This window comes from Schistocerca cancellata, chromosome 4 (assembly GCF_023864275.1).
Source record: "Schistocerca cancellata isolate TAMUIC-IGC-003103 chromosome 4, iqSchCanc2.1, whole genome shotgun sequence".
NCBI classification, from domain to species: Eukaryota; Metazoa; Arthropoda; class Insecta; order Orthoptera; family Acrididae; genus Schistocerca; species Schistocerca cancellata.
The window spans coordinates 602,307,418-602,328,824 of NC_064629.1; the positions used below are offsets into that span (position 1 = coordinate 602,307,418).

At 44.2% G+C, this 21,407-nt stretch overlaps 1 protein-coding gene across 1 annotated transcript in view; it reads right to left on the reverse strand.

Moving 5' to 3' along the window:
* LOC126184344 (trithorax group protein osa-like) overlaps positions 1 to 21,407 on the reverse strand; it is a 395,921-nt gene that overhangs the window by 335,722 nt on the left and 38,792 nt on the right. The window contains 1 exon segment of the mRNA XM_049926723.1: positions 6,284 to 6,523. Coding sequence (XP_049782680.1) covers positions 6,284 to 6,523 — 240 coding nt within the window.

The window sequence follows — 21,407 nt, forward strand, 5'->3', positions numbered from 1 at the left end:
GCTAACAATATGAGTCCCTGACTACTAGTCCATTCTGCGAAAACCGCACAGCAGTTGCACTTTCCATTTTAGCAATATTTGCAGTGCAAGTGTTACGCGATTCACCCTGTATACACCGGGAGTCTCTCCTTTGGGTCGTCAGGGGTATTTATGTGGTTTTTCGGCCAATATTTGCAATTTCGCTTTTGGAACGTGTAGCTAGAGTCAGTCCAAAAAATACTGCTCATACAGTTTCACATACGACATCCAGTGTCGACGGAAAACGTCGGTTTTTACCATTAAAAACGAAATGATTTTTAAGTCGTAATTATGTACTAAATGGTGCCTCCATTAGTCCCTTCAGGTGCACCATAGTCCCCATATAATGCAAAAAGAACCAATCGACTTGCTCCATTTGCCTAAGCTGGAGGAAGGGTATAATGTTCAAACTTTGACCCTGTACGGTAGGATGGTTACAGTAAGACGATCCTTCTGTTGGGTGCACGAATGGTCCCTAGCTCAAGGGCTGTGCAAAACATTTGACCCTACCTTTCTATCGCGAATAGAACATATTAGACAGCGCATGCTATACGCATGCGTACCAATTAACTGCCCAAAATCAGTACAACGCAAAGCTGTTAAGCGCCGATATTGAGGGATCGAATCAAAATGCTTTCTATGTATCACATTCGTGTCTGTTGTGGTACGCCGCGTCCGTTGCATCGTGGCGTGAGCTGTGTTCCAAAAACAACGTTAACGCTCAAACAGGCAAAATCGCAGGCAATGGATGTCATATTGGACAGTAATGTCTGACACGCAATACTTTAACACGAGATCCAATCCGGCTTCCCGTAAACTGATTTTGAAATATCGCTTCTGTCTGGTCACCGAAATATCAATTCTGGCAATAACGGAATTCAGCTTTCACACTCTATTTTCGCCCCCATGTAAACGCTTTCCGCATTAGAGTAATGAATTGGTTTACATGCTGCTACTTGCTGCTTCACACGTAGTTAATATGAACGAACTGATATCGTGTGACGTGACGGAAAAGTCCATCTCGGCAGCTACGCGAAGGGGTCCGGGTTCGATTCCCAGTCGGGTCGGAAATTTTCCCGGCTCAGGGACTGGGTGCTGTGTTGTCCTTGCCTTCGTATCGTCATAATTGACATTGCTATTGCTATTGAGATGACTGAACTGGCACGGCCCACAAGCCAATAAATTGACAAAAAGGTGACGGAAAATATATACTGGGCCGAGCAGAAAATTATTCATTGCCAGACTGCAGTAGCTAACGTCAGGTTGGAGGCGCGCTTGCAACCACACTTGGAGAAGCTCTGCATGTACCCGCAACACAGCGAGCACATGGCGCTCGAGAAGGAAGTGCGATTAGCTTGCAGCTGGTTCAAAAAATGGGTCAAATGGCTCTGAGCACTATGGGACTCAACTGCTGTGGTCATAAGTCCCCTAGAACTTAGAACTACTTAAACCTAACTAACCTAAGGACATCACACACATCCATGCCCGAGGCAGGATTCGAACCTGTGACCGTAGCGGTCGTGCGGTTCCAGACTGTAACGCCTTTAACCGCTCTGCCACTCCGGCCGGCGCTTGCAGCTGGCCCGTACCACTAGATTCGGTGAAACGTCGAATACCCAACAAATTTTAAGCGAAGTATACAAAAGAAACACATTTCACGCTTATTAGAAGGAAAAATGTACACGAATCATGGCGTATCTGATGAATTAGCTAAATCTAACTTCTAGGAAGGAACCCTATAAGGTATATAGCTGCCTAATTTTGTAAACTGCTATACCCACTCTCTCTTTTAGTGGCAAAAACACACAACATTCGCTGATTCTGTGCACATAACTAGGAATGTGTTCCCATTCATTTGGCAGTTTTCTACCCAGTTCAGGTATCCACATTACAGTACAAAATGTTCCACCAGTAATCACTTTAATCACTTGGCATTTTTTCCCCAGAAGGTACGTAATCATACTCTGTACGCCGAAATAAGAACCCTCAGTGGAAATAATACAGTTTCCACCTTTAACCCTAGCAATATCAACGCCTTTTCCATAACGCGCAATACATTTTCCATAAAACGCATAACCAAGGGGAGGGGGGGGGGCTATTTTATGCTCACCTGAAAAAAATGAAAAAATTCGTTAATTGTTGTTGATTTATATTAACAACATACTTTCTGTGACGTATACTCCCAACCGGACGGGGCCGGGGGGGGGGGAGTACTTTACCTAATCTAAAAAATTATTTACAAAATTCTAATTTCATTAATTGTAGTTGGCTTTTACTCACAACATACATTTGGTAAGTAAGGTCCCGAACCTGAAAATACTGAATCTTACATTCACTGGGGAAAGCGACATCTACTAGTAAGACTTAAATTTTTCGGTTAAGTTTAACTAAAAATTTAAAACATTTATGGAATCTGGTAGAAGAATCCATTAAAAACATTAAATATTTTTTCAGAATTTTAAATGACTGGATTATAAGATTTTCAAAAGGTGGGCATAAAGTAACCGTGTCCCCTGGTATTGCGAGGGTTAAAGTACGTGGTGCAAAAGGCTGCCATCATTACAGGGTGGTCCATTGATCGTGACCGGGCCAAATATCTCACGAAGTAAGGGCCAAACGAAAAACTACAAAGAACGAAACTTGTCTAGCTTGTAGGGAGAAACCAGTTGGCGCTATGGTTGGCCCGCTAGATGGCGCTGCCATAGGTTAAACGGATATCAACTGCGTTTTTTGAAATAGGAACCCCCATTTTTTATTAAATATTCGTATAGTACGTAAAGAAATATGAATGTTTTAGTTGGACCACTTTTTTCGCTTTGTGATAGATGGCGGTGTAATAGTAACAAACATATGGCTCACAATTTTAGACGAACAGTTGGTAATACGTAGGTTTTTTAGATTAAAATACGGAACATTTTATTTCGGTTGTTCCAATGTGATACATGTATCTTTGTGAACTTACCACTTCTGAGAACATATGCTGTTGCAGCGTGATTGTCTGTAAATACCACATTAATGCAATAAATGCTCAAAATAATGTCCGTCAACCTCAATGAATTTGGCAATACGTGTAACGACATTCCTCTCAACAGCGAGTAGATCGCCTTTCGTAATGTTCGCACATGCATTGGCAATGCGCTGGCGCGTGTCGTCAGGTGTTGTCGGTGGATTACGATGGCAAATATCCTTCAACTTTCCCCACAGAAAGAAATCCGGGAACGTCAGATCCGGTGAACGTGTGGACCATGGTAGGGTGCTTCGACGACCAATCCACCTGTCATGAAATATGCTAGTCAATACCGCTTCAACCGCACGCGAGCTATGTGCCGGACATCAATCATGTTGAAGTACATCGCCATTGTGTCATGCAATGAAACATCTTGTAGTAACATGGGTAGAACATTACGTAGGAAATTAGCATACATTGCACCATTTAGATTGCCATTCATAAAACAGGGACCAATTATCCTTCCTCCCATAATGCCGCACCATACAGTAACCCGCCAAGGTCGCTGATGTTCCACTTGTCGCAGCCATCGTGGATTTTCCGTTGCCCAATAGTGCATATTATGCCGGTTTACCTTACCGCTGTTGGTGAATGACGCTTCGTCGCTAAATAGAACGCGTGCACAAAGTCTGTCATTGTCCCGTAATTTCTCTTGTGCCCAGTGGCAGAACTGTACACGACGTTCAAAGTCGTCGCCATGCAATTCCTGGTGCATAGAAATATTGTACGGGTGCAATCGATGTTGATGTAGCATTCTCAACACCGACGTTTTTGAGATTCCCGATTCTCGCGCAGTTTGTCTGCTACTGATGTGCGGATTAACCGCGACAGCAGCTAAAACACCTACTTGGGCATCATCATTTGTTGCAGGTCGTGGTTGACGTTCCACATGTGGCCGAACACTTCCTGTTTCCTTAAATAACGTAACTATCCTGCGAACGGTCCGGACACTTGGATGATGTCGTCCAGGATACCGAGCAGCATACATAGCACACGCCCGTTGGGCACTTTGATCACAATAGCCATACATCAACACGATATCGACCTTTTCCGCAATTGGTAAACAGTCCATTTTAACACGGGTAACGTATCACGAAGCAAATACCGTCCGCAATGGCGGAATGTTACGTGATACCACGTACGTATACGTTTGTGGCTATTACAGCGCCATCTATCACAAAGCGAAAAAGTGGTCCAACTAAAATATTCAAATTTCTGTACGTACTACACGAATATGTAATAAAAAAATGGGGGTTTCATATTTAAAAAAACGCAGTTGATATCCGTTTGACCTATGGCAGCGCCATCTAGCGGGCCAACCATAGCGCCATCTGGTTTCCCCCTGAAGCTAGACAAGTTTCGTTCTTTGTAGTTATTTCGTTTGACGCTTATTTCGTGAGATATTTGATCCGGTCCCTATCAATGGACCACCCTGTATACAGAAAAGTCATAGTCGCCGGCAAAAGTGAGGCGACGCCAAAGAAACTTAAAGTTGCGTTAGTGGCAGGGGCTCGAGCAGCCGCTCCTAGCCCTCTTGAACTCTCAGGACTCTTCTCTCACCGTGAGGACTATGTGTGGTGCATTACGACAGTCTCAGCCGATCGTCAATCTTCAGAGCTTTATGGTCGCGGTCCGTGAAACTTTTCCGTTCCTAACGTTTCGTCCGGAGTTGCGCTGGACATTTTCAGACGTACTCCGATTTCCGCTGAGTGTTGGAGACTGTCAAGATCTCCAGCGTAGCTCTGGACGAAATGTTAGGAACGGAAAATGTCCGTGGACCATGCTAGAAGACGCACCAACAGCTAAGACATCCAGTCGTGAAAGCCTTCAGTACACGAGGGCGAGTGAATAAATAAGTCGGAAATGCTAGAATCCCGAGTATCGTTTCAAATTCCGCGCCTATACGTATCTAGACGATGACAGCACATGTGGGGTGGAAGAAGTCCGATATGCAGTACTCCGCTGCCAATGATTAACGATTTGCAGTCAGACCGAGAAGGCGCGTGTGCTACGCGTGTGTACCCGACTAGAACGAGATTTTTTGTCAGCCGAGGGACTGTCGAGAGAGGGCGTCGAAAGAGAAATTCGTTCCGTACATGATTAGAATTGTATTTCATACAAATTTGCCTGCAATTGGATACAGCAATTCACCAAAAGACAAAAAGTCACAAACAAGGAGCGTCCAGGTCGCCCTGCTTATCTAGTTTGTTTCCCCGCCTAGGGGTATTTCGCTACCAGCACGACACATCGGTCTTGCGGGTTGCAGCAATTTAAGGAACCAAATAAGCTTGTTATATTCCGAGAGGGCACGCGTTTGATGGGAACGCTGCCACAAGAATTCTATACTACGGGCTTCGAACGTCTTGCCGATCGTTGGGACAAATGCGTAATTTTACAAGGGGAGTATGCTGAAAAGGAAAAGAAATTTTAGGCCTGTACACGCAGCTCAGACGTATCTATCCCAGTTTGCGACTTATTGACTCATGAAAACACAGTGACGGAAAAAAATCGCGACGTCAAGGAGGACTTGGGCGACATAAACGAAAGTTGGTAGGTGTGTTTTTAAACCTGAAATATGATCTCAGTTAAAATTTCCCGCCAGTGGCATGAGATGGCGCTAACAGCGTCACTATGAGGCTTGCTTTAAATATATGCTGTAACGGTCGTGAGCGTTAGATAGCTTTGAGACTGGAAGTTGAGAGTCTGCATACCGCTGTTTTAACCCAACAAGCTCTACACAGGGTCGACATGTTGCCTTGACCTGTTCGATCACCAGATATGTCTCCTATCTAGCACATACGGGACATCATGGGGCGATAACTCACAACGTCATCCACAACCATCATTAACCGTCCCTGTACTGACCGACCAAGAGCAATAAGGATTGAACTCCAGCCCACAAACTGACATCCGGCACCTGTGTAATACAATGCATGCACGCGTGCATCCAACATGCTGGCGGTTACACCAGTTATTAATGTACCAGCTTACATTAACCTGTGACCTTGGAATGTTAATCACTTAAATATGTTAGCTAGACAAATGTATTCATTCCCCTACATTAATCATTTTTTTTGGAGCTGCAGTTTTTATCCGTTAGTGTAGTTTCATACTTCTTAATTAGTCTGGTTCATATTTTTTAACACCTTTCTTCGAAAAATAAGGTCGTCGTTCACTTCTTTCTTAAGGGTTCACTGACGTCTTACTCTCTCTCCCTGTTAAGACTATTACGATCGCGATAGCGAAATCGGCGTTTACCTGTCCCGGAGAGGGCGCCGTCTGCGGCTGCGGGGAGCGCTGCTGCTGCGGGGGCGGCGGCTGCGGGGGCTGCGGCGGGCGCGCCTTGCGCCAGGCGGCCGTGGGCCCGGGGGCGGCGCCGGGGCCGGGGCCCGGCGGCTGCGGCGTGCGCGTCCGCCGCTCCTCCAGCACGCCCAGGTCGTCAGCGTAGTGCGCCACGTGCAGCTGGCCCAGCGAGTCGCGCACCTGCGACGAGTACATCTGCAACACACGGCGCCGCGCCTCACACACCTGCCCTCCACCTCGACACACACGTTAACAGTCAAACGAGTTGACAGCACAACCAGAATGCTCAGAGTTTGTCTCTCACCACTGCTCACGCAAAACTCACACCGAAGCACTACCACTTTCTCAGGATTGCATAGAGTTTCAGGATTATATTCAGTTTTAACAAAACCTATTGTTACAACATTTAACAATGAAGGTATTGATTCGACTCGCCTGTGCATACGGATGAGCAAATACACTGCCAGGGAAACAAAATTCAACAGCCTGAAGGACAAGGCCACTTTATTGACAACTTAAGTGGCCGGTAGTCCATTATGGTATGAATGTGATGATGACAAATTCGGACCAAACAGTCGGACGAATACAGCTTTACGCTCCCCCCGCCCACACACACCCTCCCCTCCACCCGCACCCGGGCGGCAACGCAGGCGAGTGCTCGCGCATGCAAAAGATCATTAACGTGGCGAAAGGCACCACGCGACAGACTGTCCCAAGGAACTTGACCCTTCTGTTAAAATTTGGTAATGCTGTTTGCTGTCCCTGGTTCCGCTGAAAAAGCTCACCACCTTCCTGTCAAAGAAACGGCAATAGCACGACGTAACAGCCGGTGATATGTAGCTAGCACTGGTCACTTTAACCTGCAGAACACCAAATGTGGCAGCGAGTTGCAACGTATGACCCCCCACACTATAAAGCCTGGGATGGAACCTATGTGTCGTGGGCGAAAGCACTATGGAACGGGCAGCTGATCAAGTCTACAACATACACGTGTACGTCCATCGCTCGCATGCAGGCAGAACCTACTCTACTGAAGATAACAGATAACGTAATTCCACTCTTCAGACAATTCTTTCACGATACCTACCAGAGTGGTGTCGGTGGTAGCCTGGCCAGAGGCACACTTGATCGTAATCCTGCTGCAAGCAGACGATTCCTAATCATCCGAGATGACACGGCAGTTGCAACATACGCCAGAATTTCGTGCCCGAACGACTCGTCGGCACGGCTGTACCCTAGAATGAATGTTGCGAACACTGTTCACCTCTAAATCTCAGCACAGTTACTGCCTGCAGAATGAAAACAGAGGCTTCACAGACACGTCTCCTGAGCGCCATCTGATCGCCGATAACCGTGGCGAATGAAACACTATCACTACAACCCATCAGTATCCAAGTATTATACCTTGGTGACACCGAGCACAGTCCTCTAAGATATTGTGGATTTCAAGTTATGCTGATGGAGTGTAATGGAAGCTGCAACGCTAATGTACACTGCCCCGGCAGTGTACATTAGCGTTGCAGCTTCCATTACACTCCATCAGCATAACTTGAAATCCACAATTGTAAGGGGATCACCAAAGGAGATTCAATAGATTAAATCTGTTCTTTGCAGTCCTAGAGAAAGTTTTTGGATCCTTAAGCAGGGAAAAAGAGAGAGAGGAATGCGGGTAAACGGAACATAAACAATCGAACTTCTTTTTGCAAATCAGCGTTACACCGTTTGTTTCTAATTCAGATAAAATTCATCAATGAATCGAAGAACTGAGAATAGCAAGTTTGAAAGTATACCTGGAAATCAAAATTACGGTCAGACTACAATAACGTACACCCAACACAACGAAAAGAAAGCAGAAGAACAAAAGAACTATGAAACAGAAGAGCATAAAACTCCTGGGGTGTTTTAAAAACTAAGATTCCCATATGTCCGAAAGGAAATTTTACGGTCAAGTGTATATTACTGAACAGATAGTAATTTTTAATGCGTAAACTATTCAAAAACTGTAGGGTGTTTAGCGAGCAATGGAAAGATGCATGTTGGGAAATTCAGGAGAGTTGGGAAACAAAGAGAGAGCAGAATGGTTGAAATGGCGCTAAGCACTATGGGACTTGACACCTGAAGTCATTAGTCCCCTAGACTAAGTACTACTTAAACCTAACTAACCTGAGGACATCACACACATTCATGCCCGAGGCAGGATTCGAACCTGCGACCGTAGCAGTCGCGCGGTTCCAGACTGAAGCGCCTAGATAGATGTATGAATGGCTACTCATTCTTCCTCCAGAGCCGAAACCAGATAAGGTAGTGATGTTGGACTCCGCGGTCTGTAGCGAAGTCGACAATCTAACTTACCCCAAAGGTGTTCCACTGACAAGGGAATGGTCCGATCTGACAAGTCGAAACCTGCAGGAAGAAAACACCGAAAGAAACACAATGCCAAAATTTTAGCTTCTGAGGCACACTGCAAGCATTTTTTTTTTTTTAAATTCCGTATATGTGTGAATAGGACTCACGCGCCGGTTCCGTACAAACTTAATTATTTATACAGATAGTTCATCCATCCCGGGAATCGAGAATATCGACTAATTTTGTCTGTTACCGACATCGATATAGGCTGCCCGACAGTGAGAAAAAGTGGTGTTAACAGGACAGATATTCGGATAACAAATGAAAATTTTTTTATAATTACGAATTAACTGTATTCGGACTTTTTTTTTGGTTGCATTGTGAAACTTACTTCTTGCCAAATATTATGATTCTAGGCCAATGGGAAGTACGCTACGTTCTCGTGCCACGGCTACATCATTTTATTCGCCGATTCTCGCGCTAGGGGCTGCTATAAGCAGTTCTTCCTGCGGCAAAAATTTGTAACTTCCACAATCTTTAAAAAATACTTGCAGTGCGCCTTAGCAGCTAAAACTTTGAGAATGCATTTCTTTCGGTACATTCTGCCTGTTTGAAAAATGTCGGGTAAGTTTCGACACGTCGGACTGGACCATACCCTTGTGAGTTCAGGTTCAAGACTGTTATTGTCCACAAATTGTAGCCTCACAGATGCGTCACGACAGGGTGCAGTGTCACGTTGACACCAAAATGCACTCAGCACACAAGCTTTAAAATGTGTTTATGTCCTCCTGCATTTATAGTTTTCTTAGGCGCAAGAAGGGAACCACACCATAACCACGAAAAATACACCCATCCCTTAACAGCACGTCCTCCATACATCATTGTTGGCACTACACATGACTGCAGGCAACGTCCATCAGGCATTCTCTAAACACGAGCTCTACCATCGGATTGTCACAGGATACAGCGTGATACATCACTCCGAATTACTACACTCCTGGAAATGGAAAAAAGAACACATTGACCCCGGTGTGTCAGACCCACCATACTTGCTCCGGACACTGCGAGAGGGCTGTACAAGCAATGATCACACGCACGGCACAGCGGACGCACCAGGAACCGCGGTGTTGGCCGTCGAATGGCGCTAGCTGCGCAGCATTTGTGCACCGCCGCCGTCAGTGTCAGCCAGTTTGCCGTGGCATACGGAGCTCCATCGCAGTCTTTAACACTGGTAGCATGCCGCGACAGCGTGGACGTGAACCGTATGTGCAGTTGACGGACTTTGAGCGAGGGCGTATAGTGGGCATGCGGGAGGCCGGGTGGACGTACCGCCGAATTGCTCAACACGTGGGGCGTGAGGTCTCCACAGTACATCGATGTTGTCGCCAGTGGTCGGCGGAAGGTGCACGTGCCCGTCGACCTGGCACCGGACCGCAGCGACGCACGGATGCACGCCAAGACCGTAGGATCCTACGCAGTGCCGTAGGGGACCGCACCGCCACTTCCCAGCAAATTAGGGACACTGTTGCTCCTGGGGTATCGGCGAGGACCATTCGCAACCGTCTCCATGAAGCTGGGCTACGGTCCCGCACACCGTTAGGCCGTCTTCCGCTCACGCCCCAACATCCTGCAGCCCGCCTCCAGTGGTGTCGCGACGGGCGTGAATGGAGGAAAGAATGGAGACGTGTCGTCTTCAGCGATGAGAGTCGCTTCTGCCTTGGTGCCAATGATGGTCGTATGCGTGTTTGGCGCCGTGCAGGTGAGCGCCACAATCAGGACTGCATACGACCGAGGCACACAGGGCCAACACCCGGCATCATGGTGTGGGGAGCGATCTCCTACACTGGCCGTACACCACTGGTGATCGTCGAGGGGACACTGAATAGTGCACGGTACATCCAAACCGTCATCGAACCCATCGTTCTACCATTCCTAGACCGGCAAGGGAACTTGCTGTTCCAACAGGACAATGCACGTCCGCATGTATCCCGTGCCACCCAACGTGCTCTAGAAGGTTTAAGTCAACTACCCTGGCCAGCAAGATCTCCGGATCTGTCCCCCATTGAGCATGTTTGGGACTGGATGAAGCGTCGTCTCACGCGGTCTGCACGTCCAGCACGAACGCTGGTCCAACTGAGGCGCCAGGTGGAAATGGCATGGCAAGCCGTTCCACAGGACTACATCCAGCATCTCTACGATCGTCTCCATGGGAGAATAGCAGCCTGCATTGCTGCGAAAGGTGGATATACACTGTACTAGTGCCGACATTGTGCATGCTCTGTTGCCTGTGTCTATGTGCCTGTGGTTCTGTCAGTGTGATCATGTGATGTATCTGACCCCAGGAATGTGTCAATAAAGTTTCCCCTTCCTGGGACAATGAACTCACGGTGTTCTTATTTCAATTTCCAGGAGTGTAGTTTCCAGGCATCCACAGTCCAATTGCGTCGCTCTTTGCACCATCCCATGCGTTGCTTAGCACTTACTACAGAAATGTGTGGTTTATGAGAAGGTGCTGGTCCATTGTACCCCATTCTTTTTAACTCCCTACGCACAGTCACACTGCTAGCTGGACTGTTGGTGGCACCTGGGAAATTACGGGTGATTCCTTCAGCTTATTTCGTGGGATTTTTTTACAACCATCCTTCACATTACCTGACGGTCGCCTTCTGGCAGTACATGAGGTCCACTTGGACTTGGTTTCGCTGTGTTTGTTTCTTCGCGTTAGTACTTCACAGTAACATCACCAACAGTAGACTTGTGTAGCTTCAGAGTGTTTGAAATGGTCTGATGGATTTCTTAAGCTGGTGACATCCAATGATTAGTCCACCTTCGAAGTCACTGAGCTCTCCCGACCGACCCGTTCTGTCGTTAAAGCCTCCCTACTGACAACACAATACAGTCCGTTTTCTTTTATAATGGAGGGTTCGCCTCTCGTGAGATCTACTGGTACTTTTGATCAGACGGTGTATGGAAGTTAATTGTCGGAAACAGCAACCGTTGCAAATTATCATGTACACGTCACAATTCACTGGTGAAGGTTGACACTTTGTACTTCTGCTTTCGGACTAATTCGCGTATGGTACGAATTTACGACCTAATTTATAGTTAAACCGACTAATATCACGGGAAGGAAACATACTGCTTGCTGCTATGTACAACTGCTGAAGCAGAAATGGGACTGTCCCGACTTTACAGAGACTGTGTGTGTGTGTGTGTGTGTGTGTGTGTGTGTGTGTGTGTGCGTGTGTGTGTGTGTCCACGCATACTCTGCAGTTATGTAATGAAATTGGGGAACTATGGCGTTTGGAGCAGAGTAGCAGGTTCTTTCTCGAACTGCATACGCCCACAACTAAATCTACGAATTAACTGTACCAATTGGCGAGCCAGTAGCAAGCCATCAAACTGCGTTAGCGCTGCAAACTCATCGTTTCTCGCTTCATCCAAAATTAGTGACTGAATCGAAATCAAACACGTGGCTTCCATCAGATGCTAGGTGTATTGCAAACTAGCAGCAGTTTTATCACTCTCGCGAAGTAAACACACTTCTTGAGGTCCTTTCAAATGATAGAGCGCAGCAATCAGTCGTCCTTTTCTTGCAGGTTTTATTCGGCAAATCTAGATTTCGGCCTGTGCATAGCCATTATCAATGCGCCATTTCATAGTATCAATGCATGTTCTAGTACGTCAGCCCCCTGTTGTTCGGGTTTCTGTCACACTTCGTTCAACACTACTTGAACGAACCGTGTTCGGGTGTTCCAAAACGAACCGAAACCAACACCAACAAAAGTGATTCGGTTGCAAAGCACTTTCCAGGAAATGATCGCTTGTTTCCTTGGTTACTCTGCACATGTCGCGACTACTGATCTAGTGAATCGAAAAACAGTTAATACAACTGGTCTAGAACAATTTGTTTGCCACAAGCCTTCGATGAAATCTTGAAAAATACTGGAAACGTCGCATCACTCTCCATCAGTGTCAGCTATCAACGACTTCTCTAATGACTTCGTCGTCCACGGGGTGTTGAAGCAAACTTTTCCTTTTTTCCACTGACTTTCGTGACACTGTACAGCAAATTGGGCAATTTCAGCCTCCCACAAACTATATCAAAGCTTCCACAATTCTCCTTCCTACCTTCTGCTTCTATTATATTGCCATTATCTTCTAAAAGCTTTATTTTTAATGTTCTATCTTCGAGGCACACTTCTATTGAGAATATGGCCCTATTTAACACATTATTGCTTGATAAGCAGTCTCTCCAACTGAAACTCGTCGTGCCCAGAACGCAGCAGGAAGATTGAGGGGGACCGCCGTTTATGGTGTTGCAAAAACAATGAAAGACAAGCGATCACTTTTGGGACGTACTTTCCAATCGAACCACTTTTGTTGGTGTCAGTTTCGGTTCGTTTTGAAACACCCGAACAGTTTCATCCCCTGTATACGGTTTCTGTATTTCCTAGGTCGAATTTGTGAGCATTTCTTTACACCAGCTGACACGAGACTGTTTTTGAGTTTGGGTCAAATTGCACCGGAATTATACGGGAACAGATCTTTCTCACAGACAAATGTTCATGCAATTTTGTGCAGTCTTGGATATATCTAAGGACGGCTCTATCTCGCGGTATACCACACGTCAATTCTCTTTAGTCATGTTGCGCTCACTATCTTTTTTAACAAATGATTTTGGTCGACGGTCTCGAAATTCATCGCTGAAGAAGCATTACAATGATGCAGTTCTGTAAATGAGTTGTCAACAATCTTCAGTAAAGACGACTTGTTACCAAACCTAAGACGAAGGTATTCGAGGGATTGTTTTTAGGCCTTTACGATAAGCGTACAGCTCATCCAACGAAAACCTTCGAGTGAAATGTTCACCGTTTCTTCAAACTCTCACGGTACACATAGTATTAGACTAATTTCTGAATTGTCATCTCAATAGCGCCACCTACTGACAGTCTGTAAAAACTTATAAAAACAATCCTGTCCTGCGTACACCTTTGTCGGCGCTTGTGACGGAAATGGCAGCAAGAGTGCAATTGCAAGGTGTCTGCTTGCGAGGAGAAAGGGTTTCAGTTCTCAAGCTCCATTAACACTGTTCGACTCAGTTAAAGCAGGAAATTTTTTTAAGCTGAACTCTCGGCGCTAGACGCTGTCCCCCAACAGTCTCGTAAGTAGGCTTCTGTGAATTATTCAGGGAAGAGTGACATGTAGAAGCGCGGAGTGGTCCGTGCACGGATAGCCAGCAGATGTCATGGGTGCGGGTTTGTGTCTCGGCGGTACTCAGTGTTTTAAACTGTCACAAATGTTCGTACAAATTACATTTGCCGTTGATACGGTAGTCTAAACTCACTACTGAGGTGAGAACTGGGAAATTTTTATAGTCCACATGCATCAGAATTAGCAAATCGAACATTACATATTAAATATTTCTTTTTTAAACACAACTGTCTCGCCTACGAATACAACAACCAGAAACTGTAGTAAAATCATTAAACGCAATACTCCTATCCATCATGTGATTTTTATTCGAGTTGAGGCAACAGTGCAGTTAACCACTTAAGTAAATGCATGTCTACGAGATGCTTCACAGGCGCCTAATGAACAAAATACGAGCGTACAGAGTGTCCGACCAACTGTGTGACTGAATGGAAGAGTTTCTAGTAAACAGAACACAGCCTGTCATTCTCAACGGAGAGAAGTCTTCAGACGTAAAAGCAACGTCAGGCGTAGCCCAAGAGGATGTTAGACAACCATTATTCTTCACAGTACATATAAATGATCTAGTAGCTAACGTAGGAAGTTCCACGACGCTTTTCGTGGATGATGCTGCTGTTGTATACAGAGAAATCGCAACGCTAGAAAATTGTAGCGAAATACAGAATAGACGCTTGGTGCAGGTAGCGCCAATTGATCGTCAACATAAAAAGTAACGTAATACGTATAGTCAGAAAGACCCATTATTGGACGATTACAGGGTTGTAGAATAATCACTACAAGCAGTTACTTCCACAAAATATCTCTGAGTATGCACACGGAATGATAAGACGTGGAACAACCACACAAAATTAATAGTGGGTAAGGCAGATACCACACAGATTCACTGGAAGAATCCTTATGAAATGTAATCCATTAACAAATAAAGTAGCTTACAAAACCCTCGTTCGGCCGATACTTGAATATTACTCGGCATTCTGCGATTCGTGCCAGGTAGGATTGATAGAGGAAATAGAGAAAATCCACAGGAGAGCAGTATATTACGTTACAGGTTCATTTAGTAAGCGCGCGGCGCGCGGTCTGAAGTGTCTTGTCACGGTCCGCGCGGCTCCCCCGTCGGAGGTTCGAGTCCACCCTCGGGCATGGGTGTGTGTATTATCCATTGCATAAGTTAGTTTAAGTTAGATTAACTAGTGTGTAAGCTTAGGGACCGATGACCTAAGCAGTTAAGTCCCATAAGATTTTACCACAAATCTACAATCTAGTAAGCGCGCAAGCGTCACGGAAATGCTCAGTCAACTCCAGTGCAGACGTTCTGCATCACGGTATGGATAACTGCTAAGTTCCGAGGACGTACGTGTCTGAAAGTGTAAATCAATATATTGCTTCCTCCTACGTATATCTCACGAAAACATCATGAACATAAAATCTGAGAGATCCAAGCCCACACAGAGGCTTACATGCACTCGTTCTTCCCGCGAACTAATCGCCACTGGGACAGGAAAAGGGGAAAGTCACACTGGTACACGAAGTATCCTCCACCACACACCGTAAGGTAGCTTTCACAGTATAGACGTCGATGTAAATAATACACACTATCAAATATGTGGGGAAAGGTAGGGGCAACTTTGCTACGGAAACGACTGATTCGAAAGCTGTAAACGAAAATGGGAAAATTTCAAATTCACCATTGGTATGCTGATGAAAATAAAAATCCACGTAGACAGTTTTGTAATTTATCTATCTTCAAAATGACCTACAGTCATAATAGCTCTTCAAAGTGGAGTTCCCTAGCTCCAGTGCAGGTTCGATCTCGTCGCACTAAGTTCTATCGTACCTGTTGAAATACCATCACGATTATTCGAACGATGTCAGAGGCCGCGAGAATTTTGCCATGAGATCTTCTTCAGTCTCGACAGGTGTCTTGTATACAACAGTTTTCATATGAAAGTACAAGAAAAAAAACACGCGAGTTCGTATTAGGTGCACGAGCTGGCCACAAAACAGAAACACGCCTACCTATACTTGTTTTAGAGAACGTCTGACGAGAAAGACGTGCGAACTGGAATGAGGCTGTATCATATTGAACCAGCATAAGTACATTTGTGTTGGTTTCCTGTCCACACCACTCGTTATGTACGCTTCGGGTTTACAAAAGCTACCAATGTTAGCAACTACGTACATAGTAAATCAGTTAATTACTTCGTACAACCACCGATACGTAGGTTCTCTTATTCCACTGGCAGAATTGTCGCCTACCAAGTTTGTCTTGGTACACTGTGACCTAACCGTTTTCCGATCATGGTTCCTTATCTGAAACGGATACATTTTGGCTCTTCCATCATGCCTGAAATTTTGTATTATCATCACAGAAACAGCCGGCGTAACAAAGTCGCGTCCGTATTACCGCCTCAGGAGATAGAACATGAGGTCTGCAACACAAGCTTGCTCGTCAACACAGTCTACGGCAAACTAAGTTAAAAAAAAATCTCGGCAGTGCTTAGTCAGTGGCAGGCACGTCACATGCCTTCTCAATACCTTTTACCACAACTAAAATTATTATTTGTGATCTTAATCTTTAATTATACATGTATGCCTCGAATACTGGAATCCCACAAAAGTTAACTCCTATTACTCTGCAGAGGAAATTGACGCGATCGCCCAAGACAGAGGAGCTATATGACTTACGGCATCTGCAAAAATACTTAAAAGAAAGAAAGTACACAAAACTTAGGCGAAAGGCAACCTTAATAGAATTAGCCTTTGCGAGAAATGTATATGTGCTTAAATGCTCGTCAATAATTTCCTATCTCTATCCATTAAGAGTTTACAAATACACATCCCTTCTAATTCACCTCTATGTTTAGCAATAAAGATACCATATGAGTTATTCCTACCTGTAAACGTTTACGAAAGTACATCTAAAAGTTTAATTGTTCGATGCTACATGTTCTGCAAAATTCTTCTATTTTAAGTTAGCATCGGAAGAATAAACAAGAGCTAAAAAATGAAGATAAAAATACACACGACGTTCTACAGTAACGCTGGCAGAAGCAATTTTAATTTTTGTAAAAGTGCAAGCGAAAATAGTTTTCCCAGAAGTAGTGTACATCTTCTATACGAATGACAACAACAAAAAATCTTTGCCCGACTAACAACAAGCTCAAAATGCAAACAAGCACTAATAACACACAAGTGATAATTTCTCTCTCTCTGTCTGTCTCTCTCTCTCTCTCTCTCTCTCTCTCTCTCTCTCTCTCTCTCTCAGACACGCATTATCCGAGCGGCGAAATATTTCAGGAAGATGATATTTTCGACGATGAATACAAACTGCTCGATGAAAATCAACGAACGTTAGAGAGTTTTGCGAGAGATTCGTAATCGGTGCATAATTCGTAAAATAAGTAAATTTATGAGGCTATAAGTTGGCGAAACAGTGTGATGAACAGTTACGGGTAAGCTTGGAGCTTTAAAGACAATCTCGTCTTCTATCATTCAATACGACTGGCGGAAGTTAGCAAATTAACTCGTGGGTATAAGCAGGCAGGCAGCGTGGGCGTGGCGCGTCGCGCCACACTTGTCTGCCCTTGCCTGCCAAACAGAAAGTCGGTCAAGAGCAGGCGAAACCCCACACAATGCAAAAAGCGCCCAAGAGCCGCGCAGCCAGGCGGACTTGGCCGCTTCTTGCACCGAGGTCGGCCGACGCGGAGACTTGGTATAGTCTATCTATATATAGAGATATAGTGCCTGTGTGTGTGTGTGTGTGTGTGTGTGTGTGTGTGTGTGTGTGATTGGGGCCCTTCCGGGAAGAGCTCGAGTTCAATGAACGCGTAAACAGTGTTGCCACATGTCACAGGGATACATAAATGTGTCAGTCACGTTCGAGGGAGTCACGTGCCAAATGTAAATGCAATGCTCCCGCAGATAAGCGATACACTACGACCAATTCCCCGGCCGTTATCGCCCGACGGCTATAAAGCAATGTCTACTGAACGTACTTAGGCAGTCACTCACTGTAATGATTTAACGCGTGTGATTACAGAATCAAGTAGCTCGGTAAGTCGATTACGATTATTACCGCCGGCTGTAAACAAATCGCCCACGACGTAATGTAGGTAATCCGAAGAGTCTTCTCTTTTTGATGTGATGTTTACTTTTCTGGCAAACAGTACATTCCCAAGGAAATTCTATAAAAAATTTTAAGAAGCGTATGCAACAGGTAAAAGATAGCTCCGAAATCAGTCTCCCTGATGATACACAGAACCGACGAATTAAATACGCGAGACCGACATATGCAGTTGTTTGTTTTCTAGCCAGAGAAGAAAGGATAGACTATCAAAGCTGTTTTTAAGTGGTTTTGTTGTTTATCATTATTATTACTATTATTATTATTATTAATATTATTCGAATACATATAAAAATGTTTGGGAATATACTTCTCTCTGGAAATACTAATGAATTGCAATGCTCGGTAATTTCTCGCACAACTAATTTTTGTTTTTTACGCGAGAACCGATGCTGCAACTATTTAATATCCTATGATGCGTCGAGGTTATTCCCGTTTTTGGTACACAAAAGAACTCTTCAATAGTTTATTGCACAAAATCATGTGTAATGTGACTTTTCTAATGGTCTAAACGAAAAAGTCGCGACAACTTAAGATTTTTGTTATGACGGAAGGTCAGTTGAAACTGAATGTTCTTGTGAAATATCGGGTCTGTAGAGCCTCTTGTATTAAATAAACCTACGACACGAAATCCCAGTTCCGCCTTGTCTTGGAAGAAAAGTGTCAGCTTTTAGTAGCGATAGGAAGAACTCCTGTAGATCACCATAATTGAGTATGCTCCTCAAAGTAACTTATCGATATTTTCTAATGTTACACAGTAAATACGTATACATTTGTCATCATGAATAAAGTTTGGTGTTTTCTTATATTTTAAATTTGTGTACCGCGACTGCTGATACGCTCCGAGATAGCGTCTCATTATTTTAAATGTGCTTATACGCAAAATGGTTCTGGAGCACGAAATTTTACGGCCCAGTTGTGAGGTAATGGTACCAAGGAAATGAATACCTTTCCAGAAAAGTCCCTATCAATGTACGAAACTGCCGATGCACCGCTATCGTGGTCCTGGACGCGAGGATGAGTGGACTTAGGAAATTAAGAAACACATTACGATTCGAAAATACTCTCTTTCTAAACGTCCAAGTCTTAGCTGGTTTCGTTGAAATAAACTTTTATGAACCTATGTCATACAGCCTCTTACACGTACATCAAATGCCCTAAAAACGTACACACTCCCCTTTTGGTGTTGGATTATTATATAAGTCACTGCACTTACCATTATGATTCCAATCAATGCTATTTGTTTCAGCAAAATGAAATGAAACAGCAACGGAATCAGGCTACAGGAAATAGTTTAAGAAGTTTTTCGACATATGTATACAACATGTGACCTGGCGATAATGAGGTTACGGAAATTTAGTAGTTAAAAATTCGGAACGTTTCAGTGGTTAAAAGGAAGGTGGGTATTGCTTATTTACGAAATGCTGTTCCGAAGAATTTAATCTAAATACATCTAATGCCGAAACCCAGAAAATTATACAATTGTAGAAGTCGGCCGATTTTTACACTCACAGCTAGGTAAAGCTAAATCACTTACAACGCCATGGCACCGAATCGTCTGATGGTTTCCCATTAAATCAAGACAAACGTTATTAAGGGCGTGAAGCCAGAGCTTTGACGCCATACTCTACCCTGCTTCTAGTTTCTCACATTAAATTTCCTGCTCCATAAATTTGGGTTATGTTAGAAACAAATCAAAAGATCACAAACATTCTCCATCCTTTATTCTAGAGTTTTACCGATATTATTCGGCGAACATACTTTGCTTGGAATTTCGTTTCTTTTGTAGTCTTATATCTCGACCAGGCACAGCAAAATGATAGAAGAGGCTGCGACAGTAAACTTGGTGAATCTGGAAATTATACCTAAACGAGAACTGTAGATGCATGCTCGAATTCTGCCGGCAATTAGACACTTTTTCAAAGCAGAATTGAGCTGCTCGGGGGAACAAAATGGTAAGCTCCAAAAAGGGGAGTTTGGAGTTGTGTCTCAAATGGCTTTTAATATCAATATTCTTCGATAAAGGCACAGAAACAACTAGAAACGTACTATAACCCATGAACTATATAAAAATAAAACCATTACTGTATTGGATATACCATTATGTTATCCAAATCACATTGACACAGCTCGTTGCTTGAAAGTACTTAATCACTTATCAGTCTTAAAACATGTATCCGTTGTCCAAACGCGTTGGTTTTAGTGACCAAAAAAAATTCATGATGAACGGGAGGGACGTAATCTCAGAGGGACAAAAAAAAAAATCAGCAACTTTCTTCTTGTCAGTGACTCTGGGTCCGTCGTATTCTAATCGAAGGATAAGAACTGGGTTTTGCCTCTCTCGTTTCCTGAAACTTACTTTGCTCCGGATGTCATGACAAAGATGACGAGTAAAGATGACAGGTATTTGCGGGGGGGGGGGGGGGGGCAGCGACATTCCACCTGCATTCATCCCTTAGGTTGACAGCCACATGACTTCTGACCATCAAAGTCACCAATTCCTAGAATTATTTGAACGTTTGCGTCACACTGCTTTCATCTACTTCCTCATAACATTTAAGGAGACAGACAGTTAGGTCCTATTTCCTTTTTATCTACAGATTTTCCAGAACGAGATGTGTAGTCTTCGCCTGTATTACACCTCTTCTGCTCTTGTGGGTGGCATCTCAATTTTTTACGAAGAGTCCTCTTTGTCTATTCTTCTGCCCCTTCATGACAGGTATTTGAGACAGCGACCAACTGCTCAATATTAAGATCAATTCGAAATCCTTCACAGATTACCTGAATAGCAACAAAGATTATCACTATTATTATTATTATTATTATTATTATTATTATTACTTGCGCGAATGTAAATGAAGAAATATGCATACACACACCATCAAGCCTTCAACAACACATATCCAATAATAACCTCATATTTCATGCATTTCACAAACCTAATGGTATGTACATGCACTAACCATTATGTTCGTGAAACATACTAAGTACAACAGATTTGCAAATTTACATACCTCTGAATCATTGGGAATGTACTCAGGATACTAGTCTGAGATATCAGGATCACTAAGAACATCTTCGTTTTCTTGTACCTCGTCAAATGTGGCTATAATCTCGGAAAACGTACACGGGTAAAGCACCAGCCATTTTACCTGTCGCTTGCCATTACGTTTCCGCGACAGGTAGCCACTGGCGTTTATCATGAAGCACCGCCCTGACTCCTGTTGAGTGAAATTAGAGCTTTTTCCTGCTGCTCATAGGTAGCGCTCATAGACAGCGCCGGTTACCCTGTAACTCAAAATACACGGTAGTAGCTCTTACCATTATATTTCTCCGAGCCGCTCAATTTATTGAAATGCTTGCCAGCACATGGTCCTCCAAAATCTGTGTAGTACT